We start from the raw sequence: 21,359 nt of genomic DNA, 5'->3' as shown, positions 1-21,359 counted from the left end.
CAAGCTCTAGGCGCACGGGCTCAGTAGGTGTGGCTCGTGGGCTCTAGAGTGCAAGCTCAGTAGCTACGGCGCACGGGCTTAGCTATTCTGCAGCATGTGGGATTTTCCCGGACCAGGGGTCAAACCCATGTCCCCTACATTGGCAGGCGGATTCTCAACCACTGTGCCACCAGGGACGTCCCACACGCCATTTTATTGACAAGTCCGGCCACCCGGCTCAGGCCAGCGTGCTGGATGCCAGGCCAGGTACAGCATGGGTGCGGCTGAGAGAGCAAGAAAGAGGAAGAAGCAGAGGCGCGGCCCCAGGTTGTCCACCAGGGCTCCAGCCAGCGTGCCCACCAGCAGCTTCCCCAGCAGCTCCAGAGTGGCCAGGAGACTGTAGTGTGTGGCCTGGGGAGGGGAGGGGAGGGAATCACATCAGCACCTGCTCAGACGCCAGCCCTGCAGCCCCTGGTGTCACAGCCACGTGCCCTCACCTGCAGGGCACTGGGTGCCAACTGGCTGCAACGCATCATCAGGGTGAAGGTGCTGGTTGTGACCAGGCCCCCCAGGAAGTGCTGCAGACAAAGGCTCACCCCTGGGAGGGCTGAGGTCAGCCAGTCCCAGGACTCCAGGCTCCTCTCCCCTGTGGCCCACCCCTCACCACTCAGGACCGTGCCTGGGGCCAGGGTGGCCCCAGGGCCATCCAGGTGAAAGAGCAGGGCAGTCTGGCAGGCCAGGCCCCCAAGACGGAACTGAAGCACTGACTTCAACAAGGGCAGTGGCTGCCTAGGGTGAGGAGATGGGGCAGGTCAGAGACTGGAGAAGGAAGGGGGGGACAGGTGGGCAGGCAGGCTGAGGGGGGGGTCCTCACCGGTGCCTGGTCAGCAGGGCCCCACCCAGGGATGAGCCAGCAATGGAGCAGACCACGGCGCCCACACCATTCCACAGGCCCAGTTGTGGGGTAGAGATGCCGCAGTCCAGCAAGAGCAGCGGGAACAGGCTGCTGGCGCCCTGCTCACCTGTGGAGAGAAAGCCAGCAGGGGTGGTCCACGCACCTTCTCCCCTTGGCTTCAGTCATGCTCCCCGAGCCCTGCCTTTCTCCTGGGCCACAGATGCCAGGAGGCAGCTGGGGCTGGGCTTCGACCAAGCTCAGGGTCAGTGTGAAGCAGCTCAGAGAGGCCCAAGGGAGTGTGGTTGGAGTTCAACAGCCTGAAGCTGGACCTGCAGAGGACAAGAAGCGGGGCCAGACTGGGCTCCAGCCTTCAGGTCAGACCCCGGAGAGAGGGATCACAGCCCTGCAGATGAGGCACAGGGCTCCTGGGGACCCACCCCTACCGCTGCCTGACTCACCCAGCTTGTAGGTGAGCACGAAGCCTGCTGTCCACAGGGTCCCAGGCACGGCCAGCAAGTCCTGCCAGAGGTGCAGGGTGTGTTGGGGCTGTTCTGTGGGTGGAGGTGTAGGAAGCTGGCGCAGGGCTGGCGCAACCCAGGCCAAGGCAGCAGCCAGCCAATAGGTGGCAGCCAGGAGCAGAAAGAGCAGCTGCCAGGAAAGGGTGGGCACCAAGGCCAGCAGCCCACCCCCAGCCAGCACCGCCCCAAGCTTGTAAGCAACCACCTGCACGGTGTTGCCAGGCCCCAGCTCGGCCGGCTCCAAGAGCCGCACAGCCAGCACGTCCAGGGCCACATCCTGTACAGCCGCAGCCAGGTTCAGCAGCAGCAGCAGCCCCGCCACTGTGACAGGCAGACCGGCCTGGCCAGCTTCGGCGGGAGGCAGGGCTGCCAGCAGCCCACACACCAGACCCAGAGCAGCGGTGCTGAGCGTCAGCCAGGCCCTTGGGGAGCCCCGTGTGTCCACCAGCGGGGCCCACACGAGCTTGAACAGCCACGGCGCATACAGCGCCTTGGCCAGTCCCACACGTGTCAGGGAGAGGCCGCGGGCCCGCAGCAGCACGGGCAGCAGGCCGGACTGCAGCCCATAGGGCAGGCCCTGCACCAGGTAGAGGCCGGCCAGCGGCAGCAGCTTCCCATGCATGGCCAGGAGCCGGGGCGCTGGGCTGGGTCCAAGGCCTGCCGGGATGGGATGCGCAGTCCAGAGTGGGGGCAGGGTGGTTCCGAGGGGTGTCCGGTCCGGGCGGGATGGGGTCAGGGGTCACACAGCGGCATGGCTCCGGGGCTGCGGCAGGATTGGACAGGCTGGCATCCGCACCGCGCCCTCGGGTCCTGGGGGCGTCAGAACCCCGAAGAACTGCAGGCCTCCTCCACGGCGGAGCCGGCGCAGCGCTCGGGATGGTCGCGCAGCCCCGAGACGCGGCAGCCATAGAGAACGCGGGCGGGAGGGCTAGAGCGCCAGCCGTCCTCGGGCGCCCCCGGTGGCCAACCGGCCTCCAACGTTGGAAGCGGCCGAACCTGCGGCCCATCCAGGTCCCTCCCGGGGCTATCGATCTGGTCTCCAGACCCTAACTGTCCAGAAGTGCTTCCTGGTGTCTCACCTGGAGCCTGGTGGCTGCAGGGTCCACTGGGACCCCACAGAGGACCCACTGTCTACTACCGTTTACTACCTTGCTGTGCTTGTGGTCTCAGCTCCCTCCCCAGGCCAGTGGCCACAGAGAGTCCTGGCAGGCCTGCTGTTCCTGGGAAAGGCCTGGGCCCCCGTTCAGCCCAAAGATGCATCCAGCTGCTGCCTGAAACGCCCTCTAGTGTCCAGCGACAAGGCCAGGAGAGCCGGTCCAGGCAGGCCGCAGCCTGACTCCAGCTGGCCTTGGAGAGGGCAGAGCCCACCCAAGGGGAAACCGGAGGCTCTCCCACCCAGAACCCTGCCGTGTGGGCGCCTGAGGCCCAGGGGAGACAGTGAAGAATGGACTGTGGTTAAGAACTGCATCCAGGGCTTCCCTGGTGGCACAGGGGTTAAGAATGCACCTGTCAATGCAGGGAGACGGGTTTGAGCCCTGGTCCGGGAAGATCCCACATGCCGCAGAGCAACTAAGCCCATGAGGCACAACTACTGAGCCCACGTGCTGCAACTACTGAAGCCAGTGTGCCTAGAGCCTGTGCTCCACAACAAGGGAAGCCACGGCAATGAGAAGCCCGCACACAGCAACAAAGAGAAGCCCCCGCTCACGGCAACTAGACAAAGCCCACACGCAGCAACGAACAACCACGCAGGAAAGAAAGAGAGAGAGGGAGAGAGGGAGGAAGAACTGCAACCAGAGCAGAGCTGGGGCCTTGGCCAATACTCTCCCCAAACCCATGGATCTCTGAAGCCCACCAAACCCTAGACCAACTTGGAGGCATTTGAGCCAAGACATTCCATCAGCTGCTGAGGCCTCAGTGAGCTTCCTGTCATTTGTACACATTTTGGGCTCCCAGGTTTTCTCATCTATGAAATGGGGACCACAGTGCCCACCACACAGGACCCTTTGTGCAGCGACCCACAGCAGTGTCTGGCCTGCACACAGTACCTGCTCGTGCTCGCGTGCCAGGGTCAAGGACACGGGACTGCCCACCAGCCCCCAGCCCAGGCCCTTCAGCCCGGGCTCCACAGGCTGCCTCTCCCTCAGCCGCCTCCACGCTCTCTTCCCTGAACCTGCACTTGGGTGTCCCAGCTCCGGAGGGGGCCTCCCCCTCACTGCTTCCCAGCCAACAGCTGCACGTGGACGTGGACGACACATACACTCACCACACACGACACAGCAAAGCGAGACCCATGTGCCCGCCCCTCCCTGCTCTCGGGCCGGTACCACTGCTCCTCCAGCCGTCCAAAGCGGCAGTACCACTGCCGTCTGCCCAGTTAGGAGAACCAAGAGTGCCTCCTTGAGCCCTCACGGTCACTCCGTTTCCCACTGCTCCCCCCATCCAGCCAACTCCATCCTGGAAGAAGGTCACCTCCTCCGGAAGCCCTCCTTGACCACTGCTCCCAGGCTCCCACGCCCGCGCAGGAGGACCCCACACAGGCAGTCGGAAGTGAACAAGGCAGAGGCGCGTACAGGTGTGCACGCAGCCTCCGAGCAGCCCGGCCAGCCCACCGCTTTATTAGGGGCCTGCAGAGAGGCAGGCGGCCAGCCACACAGACGGCAGGAGCAAGTCCAGAGGGCTGCAGAGACCCCGGGGCCCTGAGCGCTGTCAGTCGGGGTCGTCCCTGCCGGCCAAGCCTGGACCCCGCCGGGGTCCTCAGGAGTACTCGCGGGTGAACTTGGCATGGAACTGGCGCAGCTTCTCCAGCAGGGACCGCAGCTTCTCCATGGGGGGCAGAATGGTCATCCTGAAAGGGGGAAGAAGGTGAGCGAACGGGGTGGGGTCGCGGGGAGGGGCTGCGCGGGCCCAGCCTCACCGGAAGTGGTAGGTGCCTTCCCGCTGCCCGAAGCCGCTCCCAGGCACCACGCAGATGCCGGTCTCCTCCAGCAGGCGCAGGCAGAAGAACATGTCGGGAGCCAGGCCCAGCTCCTGGGGGCGGGCGGGCGAGGGGGGACGGTCAGGGCGGGGCGTCCCGGGCCCCGCGGGCCCCGCCCCGCCCCGCCCCGCCCGCCGCCCGGCGGACCTGAGCGCGCTGCACCGCGCGCGGGGGCAGCTGCACGCGCGGGAAGGAGTACATGGCGCCCTGCACCGGGTTGCAGCGGATGCCCGGAGCCTCGTTGAAGACCTGCTCCGTGAGCTTGGCCTTGGCCGCCAGCTCGGCCAGCACCGCCCGCCTCTCCTGTGGCCGCGGAGGGGGGCGCAGATCAGGCCAGGCCGGGGGGCGCGGCGCCCGGAGCCCCGCGGCCCCGCCCACTCACCGCCTGGAACTGCGCGAAGGAGGGCTCGGAGGGCGCGGGCGGGCTGACCACCACGTCCAGCAGGACCTGGCCCGGCGTGGGCGGGCACAGCCGCACGCTCCGCAGCTTCTGCATCTGCCGCTGCACCGCGGCGTCCATGTTCACCAGCTCCACGTAGCCGCCGCGGAAGCCGCACCTGCGAGGCGAGGGCGGGCGTCGAGGCGGGGCTGGCGGGGAGGGGCCGGGCTGGCGGGCGAAGGCAGCCAGGCCGCCACCCGGATTCCCGGCCCCGCCCGCCCGCCCGCCCGCCCGCCCGGCCCGCACGCCCGCCCGGCCCGCACGCACTCGCCCATGTAGCCCTTGGAGACCGAGTGGAACGAGGCGAGCTCCTGCCGCGCAGCGTATGGCGGCCCCATCTCCGTGAGCACCTTCTTGAACGAGTGGAACTGCGAGCCCTCGGCGTACACGTTGTCCTGGTACACCTGGACGGGCGACGACGGGGTGCGTCACGGGGGCGCGCGCCGCCGCCCTCCGACCCCTCCCCGCGGGCGCCCGGGCCAGCACCTCATCGGCCAGCAGGAAGAGCCCCTCCTCAAAAGCGAAGCGGATCACGTCCTCGATGCACTCGCGGGTCTGCACCTGCCCTGTGGCGCGGAGGTGCGACAGGTCCGCGGTCAGCCGAGGGGCGCGCCGCTCCCCGCGGGGCGGCGGGCGGAGGGGCAGGCTGACCCAGGCGCCGCGGGCCGGGAGGCCTGTCCGGGCCAGGGAGCCGGGGCTGGGGCGGGTGGGGGCGCGCACCGGTGGGGTTGCCGGGGTTGATGACGCAGAGCGCGCGGGGGCGACAGTGGCCACGCGCCTGGCGCAGCGCGCGCCGCAGCTCGGCCGCGTCGAGCGCCCAGGCGCGCTCCTCATCCAGGTAGTAGTCCACCTGCACCGCGTTGAGCTCGGCCAGCGCGGCGGAGTACAGGGGATACTGAGGGATAGGGATGAGCACGCCTGTGCGCGTGCGACCCTCGCCGGCCACCAGCAACTTCAGCACCGTCTGCGGGAGAGATGGGGAGGCGGGGCTGGCGGGCCGTACCCGCCCCCGGCGCCGGCGCCGCGGTGCGAGGAAGAGCGGGACCACCCCTCCCCCCCCCCCCCCCCCCCCCCCGCCCGCAGCACCGGCCGCGCACTAGGAGCTGCGGTGGCTTCCCGCGCTGGCCCCGGCCTACCACGATGGCATCGCTGGCCCCCGTGGACAGGAAGATGTTGTTGGGGTCGGCGGGAACGCCTCCATCACGCCGCTCGATGTACCGCGCCACGTCCTCGCGGATCAGCTGGGTGCCGGAGCTGATGCTGTAGGCCCCTGGGCCGGGGGACAGGGCAGAGTGGGGGTGGGACAAGTGAGGTCCCCTTGTAGTCTTCCCGAAGAGATCAGCCCCTTCCAGCGGGCAGGCCCGGCCCACCCCCACCCCTCTCCGGGGCCGGCCTCCCTCCAGCTCCTGCCCCTCCCTGGGGCTTGGGCAGGTTCTGGCACTCACCCAGGCTGTGGCCCCCACACGCCTGCAAGATGCGCTCCGCCCTCCTCTTGGCGTCGTCGGGGAAGTCAGGGCTGTTCAGGAGATCAGGGTGGATGCAGAGGGCCAGGACCTGGGAGGAGCGAGTGCTGAGGCCAGGGCACATGGGCTGACAGGGAGGGGCAAGGGCAGTGCTGAGCCTCACCTGCCGCAGGAAGGTGATAGGCTTCTGCCCCATGGCCTGTGCATCCCCGATGTTGGCTCGGATGACCTCAGTGAAGGGCTTCTTTACACCCTGGGAGAGAGGAGTGTGGGCGGTGACAACGTACCTCATCCCTGCCTTATCACTCCCACAGGCCTTGTCCCATTCGGCCCGGGGGGGGGGGGGGGGGACGCGGGGAGGCGCGACTCCACGCTGGGCACAGCCCCGAGGAGACCGTGGGGGGCCCAGGGCCCTACCTGGCGCAGCTCCTGCTCCAGCTCCAGCGCCCGCAGCACGATGGGGCCTCGCACCGCGTACTCCACCCTCCGGACACACGGGTTCATGGTGTCCAGCGTCAGCACCTTCCCCTTCAGCCCGTTGGTTGCAGCCTGGCTGTGGTCACCTACTCTCAAGGCCATGACCCTGCTCAGACCGGGCAGGAAGGAGGCTCAGGAGGAGACAGGACCCAGAAGTGGAGGTGAGGGAAGCTGGGTCCAGGCTTGTGGGGGCCAGGGCTGGGAAAGGGGGAGCCTGGGAAGGCGGCACCCTCTTGACGGCAGCCTGCTGGCCCCACTGAAAGGACAGAAGAGGCTGAAGAAGGAGCCGGGCCTGCCAGGCCCCGCCCCACCCGTCTGGGCACAGTTCTGCCCTGGGGAGCCACTGGGAGTGGGTGAGAAGGCAGGCGGGGCTTGGGGTGAGGCCCAGTGCCCGCCCAGTGTCCCCATGACAGGGAAGCAGGAGACCCACATGGGGGGTAGGGACAGACGGAGGTTCAAGCAGCTCTGAGGGACGAGGCTTGGGGGAGGGGAGGTGGGCTGAGAGCCCTGAGGGGAGGATGAGGCCCGGGGCCTCTGGAGATTTACCCCAGCAGGGCTCGGCAGAGGCCGAGCCCTCTCGGACCCCCCATCTTTGCTTGGGCCAGCAGGGCAGGCCTGTCTCCCGGGTAACTGAGCCTTCAGGAATCCTGGGGCTGTCGGGGGAGGGTAGTGAGGCTTCAGATGTGGGGTTCCACCTGGCCCCTCCTGCGCTGGGGACCACGGCCCGGGGCAGCAAGAGCCCTGTGGTAGGACCTTGGTCCCCCATCAGTGCTGCAAGGCTGCAGTCTCTGGGTTGGGGTGTGGGGGGAGAGGAAGGGTAGCTCTGGGCCTTCCCAGGGCCCTTGGACACCTCAGCTGCTCTGGGCTGCTGTCCTGCCCTTTTGCCACTCACTCACCAGCCTGGGGCTGCCCTTGGGGCCACACCACAGGCAGGGTGACCTAAGCTCCCCTTCCCCGTGGCTCCTGATTGGAGGAGAGAGTGCGAAGCAGCTGTGATAAGCCCTCAGGGCCCACCTCTGCAGGCCCTGCAGGGAGCTGATAGGCCGTGCCCAGCAGCAGCCACCCCAGCACCAGGCTGAGTCTGCGTGAGGGTCAGGGCGCAGGCCTCTGGGCATCTGGTCAGGCCTGGGGAAGCCTTGGCTGCTCTGCTTCTGCCGGCTGGAGAGGAAACCGGAGCCCAGGCGGCCGGCCTCTCACCTCGCGCCTCCTGCTCCGCTGCCGCCGCTGCCGCCGCTGCCCCCTGCGCGCGGGCCTGCCTCTCCGGCCCCCCAGGCTGGAGCACAGGTTAATATGGGCCCAGCCCCAGGCGGAGCCAGCCCCGCCCGCCCCCTGGCAGCAGGGCCCAAGTGGCAGCTGTGGTGGCAAGTAGACCTTGGGCAGTGCACCACCCCACACGCTAAATTTAACCAGCAGCCCCCCCCTGCCCCGGCCCTTCCCCCGCTGTGCTGAGGACACCCCTCCAACCACTGATGCTCAGGGAAGGGCGGGCCTGTGGGCACCGGACTGACCAGATCCGTGTCCCGCAGAGGGTGACCCAAGCCCATGCCACCCAGCACTGGTGGCCATGCCAGGCAACCTGCTGTGGACAGAGGAGCTGGCAGTGCCCCAGCCCTCCCAAAGGCAGGCCCCTAAGGGGCCCTGTCACCCTGACACACTGTGCCTGGTCCGCTCAGAGCCTCAGCAGCCAACTGCTGGCCGTCTTTGCCAGCCCAAGCGGAAGCTGGCAGCCAGGCCCCAGAATCGGGGCTGCACGCCAGGACGGGAACCCACCCCCACCAGGGAGGCTTCTAACACTAGCCTGTACCATGCTGCCTCTTTGGCTCTGGCCCAAGAGTTTTCTGGAAAATACCCTCTCCTTTTCCAAGCCAGGATCCCTGCTCCTCCAGCATGGACACCCCTAGCCCTGGCCAACAAGGAGTGTCCTTCTGGAGCTCCCCATTCCCCTCAAGAAAGCAGAGAGCTACAGAGGAGCCTCCCGGAGGCTGGGGAGGCAGGATGCAGTAAGGGCCAGGCTTCTTGCTGGTGGCTTTGGGCCTCCCGCCCACACAGGGGCAGGGCCCCACAGGCGAGCGCCGGCACGCACCCACAGGCCTCAGGTGCGCCCAGGCCCAGCGCGGAGCAGCTCCCCACCAAGGCAAGTGGCCCAGACGAGACACCCGACAAGGCAGGTGGCAGAATGGCCCTTTATCGAGTCACAGAATGAAATGAGGTCTCTGCGGCCCAGTGCCTCCCGGGTACAGCTTCTGCCACAGGGCTGTCCCTGAGGGAGGAAGCTAGCAGCCTAGCCTGGGACACGCGTCTGGGTGTGCAGACTAGAGGCCGGGGCCTGGCAGGGGGCCTCGGCCACGCCACGCACCAGCCCCTCACATGAGTACACAGCATGGCCTCTTCTCCGTGGGGGCCTCCTCAGAGGGGGCCGTGAGTTTGAGCAGCGGTGGGTCTCCACCCGCCCCGGAGCCACACTCCAGCTGGGGGGTCTCGGTGTCCACAGGCAGTTCAGACTCAGCCGCGTCGGGCCCCTCAGGTGGGGGTCGCTGCAGCTTGGCGGCAGCCCGCTGGCGCTTGAGCTCCGCCAGGGTGTGGTGGGCCTTGGCCCGGACCAGGGCGTCGGGGCTGCTCTCCGGGGGGCTCAGCTGGTAGGAGATGCTCCGGTCCAGCCGCTTGGAGTACAGGTGCCGCCCGGGGGGGGCCCCCACTCGGCCGTTGTGTGGCCTGGCCACCTCGGGGCTCTCCTCCTAGGAGCAGAGCACAGGCCCCCGAGGCCATCAGGAGGTCCCCTCTGGCCTGGGGCCGCAGGCTGCCTGGCCTGGCGGGCCATGGGCAGAAACCAGGGTGGGTTAGGGTGGGGCACTCGTCTTGTCTATGGGGGCTCCTGAGGCCGGGGCGGAGGGGGCAGAGCCCGGCACGGCTGGGTGGGGCTCACTTCGAGGGGCAGCGGCTGGAGCTCCACGTCTGTCGGGCGGTCCTCATCCTCCTCGGGGGGCTCCGGGCTGGCGGGCGGGGGCTGCTGCCACACGATGGCCTCCTGGGCGTGCTCCTTGCGGTACAGGCTGGTGCGCTGGGTCAGGCTCGCCCGCCGCACCACCTTCCTGGGAGGGGGGGGGCAGGAGGAAGGTGGGGGAGACACCGCCTTCCCTGCGGACCTTGCCCTGAGCTCCAGCAGGCACGGGCGTGCCAGCTGACATCAGCAAGGACAAAGCCGGGGGCGGGGGCGGGGCCTGTGCCGGCGGGGCGGGGCCCCAGTTGGGCCTGGCGGGAGGCGTGGCACTCACCCCCGGCTGCCAGCACTAGAGGTGCGTCGGCGCAGGAGAGACCGATGGCGGCCCTGGGCGCGCAGAAGCGCGTCCTGCTTGTGCTTCAGCTCCAGCAGCTTGGCCCGCACCTCCTCGTCCCCGCACACGTCTGAGGAGGGGCGGCCGGAGGGTCACGGGTGTGCGCCCGCCCGCCCCCGACACGGGGAGGACGCGGCCCCAGGCTCACCGAGCGGTGTCTCGTCCATCAAGGATTTGCTGTTCAAGTCGGCCCCGTGTGCCACAAGCAGCTCCACCAGGTGCACCTAGGGGCCGGCGAGCCTGTGCTGCTGAAGCCTGCGGAGCGGCCGGGCCCGCGCGCCCAGCCCCGCCGCCTGCGGTGCTCACCTGGCCCCAGTAGGCCGCCGCGTGCAGCGGTTCCCAGCCGTCCCGGTCCTTGGTGCTCAGGCTGGCCCGGTGTTCCAGCAGCAGGGCAGCCGCCTCCCCAAACCCACTGGCCGCGGCGATGTGCAGCTGCGGGCAAACCACCCAGCCCTGAGTCCCGGCCAGGCTCAGCCGCAGCAGCCGCCCCTACCTGAATCCCGCGCGGCCCGTCCTCACCAGCGTGGCCCCGTGGTCCCGGGGGGCGTCGAGGTCGGCCCCTGCCTGCAGCAGGCTCCGGATGTCCTCCAGCATGTGCTGCTCCGGCAAGGCCCGGGCCCGCTCGATGCTGTGCTGGGTGATGCCTGCGGGCAGTGGGCTCAGGGCTCACACCCCCAGGACACCGACCCCCACCCCAGGGCGGGCCAGCTGGCCGCACTCACCACGGCTGGCCATGGCCGTCTCCAGGCAGTCCAGCGTCTGCTCGTCCTCACACAGGTCGTAGGGCATGTTGCCATCAGTGTTGACCGCCAGGAGGTCAGCACCGCTGTGGGGAGGGTGGACGGGGTGCTGGTCACAGGGCCCTTCTCCCCCGAGGGAGGCCCCCAGCCTCCTCTCAGAGGCCCTCCACCTAGGGCTGCCCTGCAGGAACGTGTGGGCCTGCCTCAGAGGGGGCCTGGCCTGCAGTGGGTGCTGTCCTGGGGCCAGGTGGGCTGTCCTGCAGTCTCCACTGTGTCTAAGCTCCAGGTTCCCGGCACCCCTCTGCCCCTGTGAATATGTACAGTGGGCCCACGTGCCATGAGGTTGTGCCAGGCTCTGGGGGCCCCAGGCAGCAAAAGGTGGAGGGGAGAGCCGGGTGCTGGGAGAGCACAGCAGAGCTGCAAGGCCCAGGGCTCACGCAGAGCACAGCCTGGAGGGAGGCAGGGAGCTGAAGGAGAGCCCACAACACAAGGCACGGCGCCACCGTGGAGAGGCGTGCCGTGGGGCTAGGGGCTGCCTGTGCACACCCACCCCTTCCCACTCCAGGGCATGTGTGTGCACGGGAGGGACTGCCATCCACCCACACACCCACCACTGGTGCCGGACCGCTCTAAGGCCAGCTGGTGAAGCTGATGGCCCTCTCCACTCCCCACGGCAGGTGTGCAGGAGCCGGCCCTGCTCTGCCCTCCCTGTTAACAGCCCCACCTGTGTCCAGGTATCCTTCCCAACCCCCCACCCCCCGCCAACTCCTCCCTTGTGACGGACCAGAGTGGCATTTCTCCGTGCAGACCCTGGGAAGCCAAAGACCAAAGCTGGAGGTCAAGGCCTGCCTGCAAGGAGTTCCCCTGCCCCTCGTGGTGGGAGCAGCCTGGCGGGCAGAGGACCACACTGCCCTGAGTGTGCGCTAGTTCCCTTGGGGCGGCAGCGTCCTCAGTCTCTGCCCAGGTCCCTCTCTGCACACCAGGATGCAGGCGGGGTAAGCAAAACTAAGTGGGAACACGAGGCCAAGAGCCAGGCCCCCTTTCCTGCCGAGATGAGATGCCAGGCTGTGTCTCCAGATGAACTTCCCCCTGCAAGGAAGGTCCTGCCTACCCCTCGCCCAGCTGTAGTCCCTCCCTGATAGAGATGCTCCCTCTGGCCACACTTGCTCCTTGCAGGCCCTACCGAGCAATGAGCAGCTCCACCAGGTGCAGGTGGCCGCAGGTGGCCGCAGCATGCAAGGGTGTCCAGCACTCAATGTCACGGGCATTGACCTTGGCCCCAGCCTCCAGGAGCTGCTGCACCATCTCCCGGAAGTCATCGATGCAGCTCTGCAAAGCACAGGGCCTGAGTGCCCAGCCCCAGGCCAGGGCCCTGTCCTTCCCTCCCACCCCCAGCAAGGCTGACCTGATGCAGGGCGGTCAGGCCATCCTCATTGGCCAGGTCAGGGCTGACCCCATTTTCGAGGAACTGGCGGACTGTGGGGAGGGGGGCACATTCAGGACACAGGAACAGAGGTCCTGCCCCAGGCCAGTGCTGCCCTACTCAGGCCCCTGCAAAACTGGGGTACCTGGGCTGAAAGCTACACGCAGCTGGGAGAGCAGAGGACAGTAAGGAAGGCAGTGGTACAGGTGGCAGGAGGGACACCAACGTCCAGGCTGCAGGCTCTGGAGCTGGGTACAGCCCCCAAGCAGGGTACAGACAGCAGCACTCTGCCTCTGGCCTCCAGCAGGGCCCCTCCCGAGTCCTGGCATCCCCACCCTCGGACTCCCTGCCGGAAAGGGCCCTCCTGTGTGACAGCCACGCCCACCATCCCCTCCAGGCCTGGGTGCTGGCACCCTCCCCCAGCCGTCCCTCTCTCAGGTCCCATGCTTCCCCCAGCCTTCCCCCCCGTGCCCCCTCACACACGCACACCCCTTCTCTGGCACTGGCAGCCCCCCACCCCTGCACCGCTACAGCCGAGAGTGGCCCAAGGTGCCCAGTCCCGGCCCTCCCCGGCTGCACCCTCCTCCCTGCAGCTCCTGAGCTCTGGCTGAGGCACACCCGCCGTGCCCTCTTCCCCTCCCTGCCCTCTGTGCTCCAGCCTCTGCAGCAGCGGCCCCTGCCCTGACGGGAGGCAGAAAGAACCCTTGAGAGCCCCCCTGGGAGAGCAGAGGGGCTGTGAGCATGTGGGGCACAGGAACGGAACAGGACGCCTGCCCCAAGTTCAGGCCTGTCGTCTGGGAAGGCTCCGATGGGGGGAAGGAAGAAGTCAGGGGCAGGCGTCGAGTGGGCTGGCCCGTGTGGGGAGCCCCCCTCCCTGTGCTCTACCCTGCCCAGGTGGGCACCACCCGCCTCCTGTGCAGAGCCAGAGACTCAGGACCCGGGCAGGCAGGTGTCCCCAGCAGCGCCCAGCACCCTGGCAAGAGGCAGCGAAGGCTGCGGGCAGCTCCCCGGGGGAGCAAGCCCGGTGGGCCGCCGCAGGCCCCCGCCCACCGCCCTGGCCTCCCCTTCACGGCGGGAGCTCCTCAGGCTGCCCTGTAAGGGCTCCCACCCCTCAAGGGCTGTGGCTAAGGAAGCAGGGCCTCGCCTGTGGTGGGTCTCTCGAGGCCTGGGACAGGGGGACAGGGACAGGGACAGGGCGGCCTTCCGTGCCCGGCCTGGGGTTCAGCCACACGCACCTTCCTCCAGGTCGTTGCGGGCAGCCGCCTCTAGCAGGGCAACGCTGGGAGGGAAGAGGACCCGCTTCTGCGGCCTGCTGCCGGCCGCCTCCTTCTGCGACGGCCCCCGCGGGCACCCCCTGCCCTGGGCCTCCTTCTCAGCCTGGGCCCACGTCTTCACCTGCTGGGCCCGGCGCCTCTGGGCGTGCTTCAGCCGCTCCTGCACGCTCAGCCTGCTCACCGCGGGCATCTCTGCCAGCAGCTCCAGGTGCTCGGCCATGGCGGGGGCGGCCTGCCAAGGGGGCTGCTGGGGGTACCAGACGGGCAGGCGCGGGGGCCAGGGTGGGCCTGAGAGGCAGGGCAGCTGGCTGGACTGGCTCCCTGGGGGGGCATCCCCTCCCCAAGGCGCGGTGTCCTGTGCCCCTGGCAAGGCTGGGTCAGCAGGCGCCACGCGGTGACCAGGCCCGGGCAGCTGTGAGGCGCACAGGCCCTAGGCAGAAAGGGCAGTGGGGGAGGGCACCTGCCACCTGCCTCCCAGGGCCCTAGCACCTCGGCCACTCGATGGACAAGGCCTCCCTCCCTCGCGGGGTCAGGGTGCACACCCTGTGGGAAGCAACCCGGGACCTGGCCAGCCTCAGTCCAGGGTCTGAAGCTAAATTACCCAGATAACAAAGCTGCAGCTCCCTGGCACCTTGCCAAGGGGGAGGGGCGGCCAGGGCAAGGGACAGAGGCTCCTGGGAGCCCTAAAGGCCCCTCTCACCTTCCAGGCCTAAGGAGACCGGCTTGGGTCTGGGAGCAGCCGTGGCCGGGCCTCCCCTCCCCCCCACCCCAGCCTCCCGGGGGTCAGCGCTGACGAGGAGGCGCGGCAGGAGGGCGGCCACAGGCGGCCCGGGCGGGTGTGTGTCGAGTCCCGGGGCCCCGGCGCCGGGGGTGAGGCGCTCTAAGCCAGGGCGCCGAGGGTACGGTGGGCTGGGCAACGGTGTCTTCAGGAAGGCTTCCCCTCGGGAGGTGCCGGCGGCCCCGCTGCACGGGGCAGGTGCTCCTCCCGGCCTGAGAGGAGGAAGCAGGAAGCACGTCAAGGCCAGACCAGGACCAGCTCCACCCGGAGCCTCACCCTGTGTGAGGTCCACCCCTGCCTGCGGGATCCATCCGGGCAGAGGCCAGCGGGCTTGCTCTGCCCACATCCTGGCCGGCACACTGTTTCCAGGAAAAGCGCTGCAGGCGGTACAGCTGAGAGGGAGCAACGGGCGGCACGGCCAGCTCACAGCGGGCCTTCCCCTCAGCACCTCTGACCTGCGTGCCCCCGGGCTGTGCGAGGCAAGGTCACCTTCCCCTCGGGCTCTCCTGGGCTCCCTGAGGACTGTGCAGCCTGCGGCCTTCCCGAGGGCGGGCCCTGCCTCCTGGGCCGCGCAGGGCGGAAGGCACGGCCTGTCCTGACCAGCACCCCAGCGCCTCCCCACCCAGGTCTGGGCCGCTTCCTCACCGGGCTCTCTGGCTCAGGTCAGTCAGTGCCTCCCGTAGCCACCCTGGGCTGCCGTCAGAGCCCTGGTTACGTGAACAGAGGCGCAGGGGGCCTGCCTGTGAGGCCGGCGGGCGGGCGGCTGGGCCAGGGCACAGCTCTGCAGTCCCCACCGCGGCCCACCCTGACCAGCGCGCTTGCTGGGGTCCCCAGGCACGGTCACAGCACGCGCCTCAGGAGGCCATGGCTGTGCTGCACCTAGAAGGCACCCCCCCCACCGCAGCTCAGCCTGCCCACGGGGAGACCCCCACTCCCATTCGGCCAGACCTTGTGGCCATCTGGAGACCGACACAGCCTTCCTCTGGCCAGACGTGTGGTCAGGGATCTCAGCGAGGTCAGGTCCCTCCTGCCCCGGGACCCCCAGTGTCCCTGGGAGCCTCACTGTACAGGTCTGCCTTGCCCTGGACTTGGTGGCACACAGGCTGTCCCCTCTGCAAGCCTGGCCTCAGGGGCTTCCTGGGGACAGGATGGGGCCCAGAAAAGAGCTTTCCAGGCGGCACTGCTGCTCCGGGCAGCCAGCCCCCACCTGGCCACCTCTGCAGACTGCTGGAGCCAGGGCAGACATGAGCACCCGGACTACCTGCCTGGGTCTCCCGAGTCCTGCCTCTGCCCTGAGACACCTCCATCGAGACAGGCAGGGGCCCTGCAGGGGCCCTGCAGGTGGGGGCCACGCGTGAGGCCAGGGTGGATAGCAGACCACACCCAAGGCAGGGCAGAGCCGTTACCGGCTCTGTAAGACTCTCCGCCTCTGCGGGCCACTCACGTTCCCTCATGATTCCCCGGGGAGGCTGGGACCCCCTCCAGTCCGCACAAGGGACCTTCACCTCTCTGGAGTCAGTCTCTGGGCCTGCCAGGGAAACCAGCCTGAAAAGCCTGCCCCAAGAGACCACAAGGAAGGAGCAAGGCACGCTGCCCTCTGCCCAGGACCACCTCCCCCACCCCGTCTCCAGCCATGGGAAGGGGAAGGGGACCCATAGAGAATGCCACCCCCAGCCTGTCCACGAGGGAGGAAGCCCCCCTGCAGGCCAAGGCTCCCCGAGCAGAGCGGGCTCACAGGCTCTCAGGGAACATCTTCTCCAAACAGGGCGCCAACATCAGATCCACAACCTGATTTTGTTAAGTTTAACAAGATTTAGGAGACGTCATCTACCCCATCATTTTATGGAAGAAAAGAGATTCTGATGCCTATGTCCTGCACAAAACAACCTAGAGGGGAGATCCCTGGCGGCCCAGTGGTTAGGACTCTGTGCCTCCACTGCAGGAGGCACAGGTTTGATCCCTGGTCAGGAAACAAAGAAACACACACACACACACACACACACACACACACACACACACACACACACACACACACACACACACACACACTCTCTCTCTCTCTCTCTCTCTCTCTCTCTCTCTCTCTCTCTCTCTCTCTCTCTCTCTCTCTACAGGGCACAGAAACAACCTAGAAGAGAATAACAACCAGCTTTTCAAACTGAACAGATATTGTCTTTTCTAGCTATCATGTTCTATTTTGAAGGCCACCCGTGAAAATTCATCTAGGGCAGGATCTGAAGCCTCCACCAGCCCCATCCCCGCCTCAGGCCTCGCCCCCGCCCGCCATGCCCCAAGCCAGACCCCAGCCTCCCCCTCCTGCCCCCCGCCGGCCAGGCCACAAGAGGAGGAAAGGGCACAGGGCTCAGGACAGAGACCTGCTCCCTGCAGGCCCCCAACACCCCAGCAGTGCACACTGGAGACTCTGGTCTCCTGCTGGGCTATGGCAGCTCAACTGGGTCCTCAGCCCTTACTCTGGGGGACCCCCCTGCCAGAAGCCCGGTCCCCTCTGGGCCCCTCTAGCAGCACTCCTTGCTCGAAGCTGCCTGAAGGAGTCTCCATGTGACTTGGGCAGGGTCCTTGGGCCACTGGGCTGTCTCCTCTGAGAGAAAGGTGACCCCAGGGTGTCCCGGGACCTCACTGCGGTGGGCACCGGTCCTAGAGCAGTCACCATGGAGGGCGGCACAGTGCCCAGCCCCCCGGCCCCCACGCCGAGTCTAAGCTCTCTGCCTGTTCCCCTTCCCCGAGCCTCACTCCACCGCCTCCTCCCGCCACACAATCCAAGAACAGCCCCTGGAGCTGGAAGACTCACCCTCAGCTAAGCCACGAAGGCCAGGACAGCTCAGCGACGTCTCCGCAAGTGACCACCGCACCACACCCAGGCCGAGGGGGGCCAAGCAGGGCGGCTACTGCCTCAGTCCACAAATCCTGCCCCAAGCCTCCCTGGAATGTCAAACAGAGATAATCTGGGTGATTTTTCCAGTTCTCAGCTCCATGTCCAGGGCGCTGCACGGGAGTATGGGGCTGAGGTGGGAGGAGACTGCTGGAAGGACAGGGGCCACGGACCCCATCCTCTGAGCCCACGCCACCGGAATATCTCCCGTCTGCGGAGCGTACCCCTGGACAGCCAGCACGTGGGCCCCGGCCCAGGCCCCGCGTGTGGACAGACCCGCGCCGGCCCGAGCATCTCCGCGGCCCTCCTCCTCCACCGCGCCCGCAGGCCCGCGTCCTCGTGCCCACTCTCCCCCCGGGGGCGCTGCGGCCAGGCCCGAGCCCGTGGCGCCCTGCTGACGACGCCACCGACCTGCCTCTCCCACCCGCTCCCCGGCATCGGTGTGAGAGCAGGGACCGTGCGAGAGTCCAGAGCCTCTGGGGGTCGGGGCGTGTCCCCTCACTCACCCAGGGACAGGGAGGCTGTGCCTCGCTCTGAGACGAGAGGAGAGACGAAGGGGCGGGGGGGTCGGTGAATGGCCGGCGGTGGGGGCGGAGGAGCGGGCTGCCCACCTTCCCTCAGGTTCTGGGGGCTTCGCATCCCCGTCCTGCTCAAGGCTTCTCGGAGCTGGTTTTCCTTGAGGCTGTATCTACGACAGCAAACGGAGCAACGGAGCGACGAGCCGCTGCCCCCTCCGGGAGGAGTGAGAGGCGTGCCGCCGCCCTGCAGGGTCACACACACAGGCGTGCCTGTCAGCAGGCGAGGGCACGTGAATGTCACGGACGAGGGGCTGGGGCTCCGGCACCGAATCGCCAAGACAGAGCGGACCCCGGCGGGTGGCAGGTGGTGCGTCTGTGAGGCAGGACTCACGGGGAGGCTGGGCCTCGTTCCCGGGCCTACCGCCCGCCCCTGCCTGGCTCACCCGGGAAGCCTCCCATCCCTGCTGCGTGTCCGGCCGCCACAGGCACACGTCCACGGAGGGTGCCGTTCGTCCCAGCCCATCGCTCCCGCAGAGGACCAGCGGCTGGGGGCCCGCCTGGTCCGTGCTCGGGGCCTTGGGTCAGCGCCTGCTCGGGGAAGGAGCCCGATGCCTCCAGGGCAGGGCCTGACCAACAACAGGCACGTGGCCAGCAGTCTGGCCACCGGGTCCCCTGCCCCGCGGCTCTGTCCTGGGGGCGGCCAAGGATGGGGGCACGAGGAGGATGGGCCTGCCCTTGGTGGAGGCGCAGGACACGCACCGGTGAGGAGGAGGGCCGCCGTGGCTGGGCCCCGGGGTGACTCTGGGGTGGACCCCCCGGAGGGCCCAGAGAGGGGCCGAGGGCGCCGGCAGAGGGCGGAGCGGGCTGAGGAGATGCAAGCAGCACGGACGGGGAGGCCAGGGGCCGAGCAGCTGGACGGGTGGGCGGGGCTCCCCACGCGCGCGCGGGGCCCACGGCGGAGCAGATCTGGCTGTGCAGCTGAGGCAGCATCACCACGGTGACAGCAGGTGCGTGCAGAGCGGCGGTCCCCAGGGTGCACTCACCTGCCCCCAACAGGCCTGTTCTAGAACATTCTAGAAGCTAATCCCACAGCACTACCATCCGGCCCCTGGCTGTAGCAGCCCTTATGTCCTACCTGCCCATCAAAGGGTCATTAAATAAGGCCCTGATGGGTTTACGGGGCGCCTCCAACGCACCATCATGAAAAGGTGGCTAAGACACAGTGTTGCGCGAAGGAAGAAAGGTATAAACACATGTACACGATAAGCAACATCTGCGTGAACACGCGTGTAAACCCGCATCAGAAACAGGACACGAGAGAAGCGATGGAGGCCGAAGGAGGTGCAGGGGCTGGTGGGGGGGCCGGGGGGCACCGCCAGAGCTGTGAGTCGCTCCCGTTGTTTGGTCTTCAAGCCACGTGAAGGTATAAACCTCTTCGAAACAACACTAGGTGCTCTGTTTAGGGAGAGCAGGTGTGAGCACACCTGCCAGGTATAGGTTCGGGCCTCAAGGGGCAGGGACGTAAGAGGTCCAGCACATGCCAGGGTCAGCCGCGGAGCTGGCCTTGGCCCACAGGCTTTGTGAGCCACAGAAGCTTCCAGACAAATGAGTGGTGTGATCAGATCCAGGGGGTGGGGGGCCCTGGCGGGAGAGATACTGGGAGCTGCACATCCACCTGGCAGGGGGTGGACAGGAGAGGAGCCACAGGAGGAGGGCGGGACAGGCTGCTAGACGTGAGGAAAGGGCCAGCAAGGGGCAGACGCAGAGAAAAGGGCCACGAGAAGTGGGACTGAGCCGTGTCCAAGGTGAGCAGGGGCCAGGACGCCTCGCAGAGTGTTCGGGAGTGGTCAGCAGAGGCCCAGAGGGGAGAACAGCACCGGGGCCTCAGGGAAGGCCTGCTCGAATGGACGGCAGAGCGGGACCCCACCTCTCTCCTCACATCAAAACCAATCCAGATGCATCACAGACACAGCTGTAAGGAAAAATAAACCCACAGGAGTACCAGAAGGAAGAAGGCAAGACTATCTGTGTGATCCCAGCAAAGGAGAAAGCCTTTCTAAGCCTGACACAAAACCCTAACCAAAAAACAAAAACTGATAAATTTGATTGCACTAGATCTTTTGTCTGCACTGTAGAAACAAAACAAATCAAAGGTTTTGTTTTCAAAACCTATACAATCAGGGCTTCCTAGGTGGCGCAGTGGTTAAGAATCCGCCTGCCAATGCAGAGGTCATGGGTTCAATCCCAGCTCCAGGAAGATCCACATGCCACGGAGCAACTAAGCCCGTGTGCCAAAAAAAAAAAAACCTATAAAATCAGAAGACAGATGGTCAACTGGGTAAAAATATTTGCAATACACACGACAAAGTGCTCCTCACGGCAATCACGATGGCCGCACAACGGGACGCAGCATGGATCCCACTGGAAACATCCAGGCTGATACTCAACTCCCTGATAATCAGCACATGCATACTGGCAGCAGGACACGCGTGTGGATAGCACCCGTGGCTGGGCCACAAAGGCTGAGAGCACCAGCCCCAAAGGATGCGCCCGAGGCACCTACTAAAGTGTAGAAAGCCTTAGACCCACTTGGTCAAAGTGCTGCTCTACAGGCAGACCTGCCCGGCACACAGGTGGTCTCCTCACGGTGACCCAGCAGCAGTCCCTGAGGTGGGGGTGCATCAGGACAGGCACATTTTTGTATGAAGGCAGGTTACAAGAGGAGGGTTTCAGTTTTTTAAATATTTATTTATTTTGTCTGCACCGGGTCTTAGTTGCGGCACGCGGGATCTCTGATGCAGCATGCAGGATGGTCTTTTAGTTGTGGCATGTGGACTCTTAGTTGCGGCATGCACGTGGGCTCTAGTTCCCCGACCAGGGATAGAACCTGGGCCCCCTGCATTGGGACCTCGGAGTCTTAGCCACTGGACCCCCAGGGACATCCCAATGAATACTGTTTTAAGCTGCTATATTTGGGGGCAGTTTGTTACACATCATTATATAACTAGTACAGGCTCCAATTTCATGTTTCTTCCATATTTATATCCAACTGTCCCAGCACCAGCACCATTTATTTAAAAGCTGCTTCTCTCCTCACTGTTCTGCAGCCTCACCTTGGTAATAAATTAAGTGCCCACATACACGTGAACCCGTGTGAGGCCCCTGACGGCTCCGTCGGCCCTAAGCCTGTACTGCAATGCACTGCCCACTGCGGCTTTACAACGAGTCTCCTCTCTGGCTCCCCAGCCCTTTTTTTTTTTTTTTTTTTTTTTTGCTGAGGGCACTTATTCCTACTCATCTTCTGGCTTCAGCTTCCTTTCTGACCTCTCACATGAGATCTGTGTCCTTTCTCAGTGATCTCAATACTCCTCAAACTTCCAATTGAAGCTATTTCAAAGCTGTGACCTACAAAAATGAAATTCCATTTGGCTCAGTTACAACTGCCCAGCGGACGACCGCGGGAGGAAGGCAGGACCCCCAAGCTGCCTGCACATTTGTGTGCACAGCGCTTGCAGCCCCCCAGGCCCCTGGGCCAGAGCAGGCGCTGGACATCCGTTCGGACCATGTGAAGGAGGGACTGCGGCAAGCTCTGGCAGCAGTGTTGTGGAGACTGGAAAACCTGGGAGGGCCCCTCCCCAGGAACCAGGGGCCTCCAA

The 21,359-nt window shown here is 66.5% G+C and overlaps 4 protein-coding genes across 6 annotated transcripts in view; 1 reads left to right on the top strand and 3 right to left on the bottom strand.

Annotated features, from left to right (window-relative positions):
• Positions 1-10: 10 nt before the first annotated feature.
• MFSD3 (major facilitator superfamily domain containing 3) lies at positions 11-3,792 on the bottom strand. 2 transcript variants are annotated; one of them, XM_057736853.1, is made up of 4 exons: positions 1,333-3,792; positions 854-1,001; positions 477-768; positions 175-390 (listed from the first exon to the last, which is right to left on the bottom strand). In XM_057736853.1, the coding sequence occupies exons 1-4, from the start codon at positions 2,012-2,014 to the stop codon at positions 193-195; spliced, it is 1,320 nt and encodes a 439-aa protein (XP_057592836.1). In that variant the 5' UTR covers positions 2,015-3,792; the 3' UTR covers positions 175-192. The 2 variants fall into 2 exon arrangements, with proteins under 2 accessions (XP_057592837.1, XP_057592836.1); XM_057736854.1 differs by lacking the exon at positions 477-768 and having other exon boundaries at positions 11-390.
• Positions 3,793-3,970: 178 nt separating this feature from the next.
• On the bottom strand, positions 3,971-7,708 carry GPT (glutamic--pyruvic transaminase). The gene is made up of 11 exons (XM_057736839.1): positions 6,689-7,708; positions 6,435-6,524; positions 6,254-6,362; positions 5,945-6,078; positions 5,529-5,772; positions 5,295-5,374; positions 5,076-5,212; positions 4,752-4,926; positions 4,517-4,672; positions 4,310-4,422; positions 3,971-4,240 (listed from the first exon to the last, which is right to left on the bottom strand). The coding sequence occupies exons 1-11, from the start codon at positions 6,848-6,850 to the stop codon at positions 4,150-4,152; spliced, it is 1,491 nt and encodes a 496-aa protein (XP_057592822.1). The 5' UTR covers positions 6,851-7,708; the 3' UTR covers positions 3,971-4,149.
• FOXH1 (forkhead box H1) overlaps positions 5,208-21,359 on the top strand; it is a 29,419-nt gene continuing 13,267 nt past the window's right edge. For both annotated transcript variants that reach the window (XM_057736857.1, XM_057736856.1), the window contains exon 1: positions 5,208-5,387. The gene's annotated coding sequence lies outside the window, so the exon portion shown is untranslated. The remainder of the gene's footprint in view (positions 5,388-21,359) is intronic.
• PPP1R16A (protein phosphatase 1 regulatory subunit 16A) lies at positions 8,916-14,301 on the bottom strand. Its single transcript, XM_057736836.1, has 10 exons — positions 13,479-14,301; positions 12,226-12,296; positions 12,004-12,149; positions 10,803-10,906; positions 10,600-10,724; positions 10,387-10,512; positions 10,229-10,304; positions 10,021-10,150; positions 9,672-9,837; positions 8,916-9,483 (listed from the first exon to the last, which is right to left on the bottom strand). Exons 1-10 carry the CDS (start codon positions 13,735-13,737, stop codon positions 9,112-9,114), a joined length of 1,575 nt encoding a protein of 524 aa, XP_057592819.1. The 5' UTR covers positions 13,738-14,301; the 3' UTR covers positions 8,916-9,111.

Source organism: Hippopotamus amphibius, chromosome 5, assembly GCF_030028045.1.
Source record: "Hippopotamus amphibius kiboko isolate mHipAmp2 chromosome 5, mHipAmp2.hap2, whole genome shotgun sequence".
NCBI classification, from domain to species: domain Eukaryota; kingdom Metazoa; phylum Chordata; class Mammalia; order Artiodactyla; family Hippopotamidae; genus Hippopotamus; species Hippopotamus amphibius.
The sequence above is the reverse complement of the archived record's forward strand: the minus strand, read 5'-3'. Positions and strand labels throughout refer to the sequence as shown.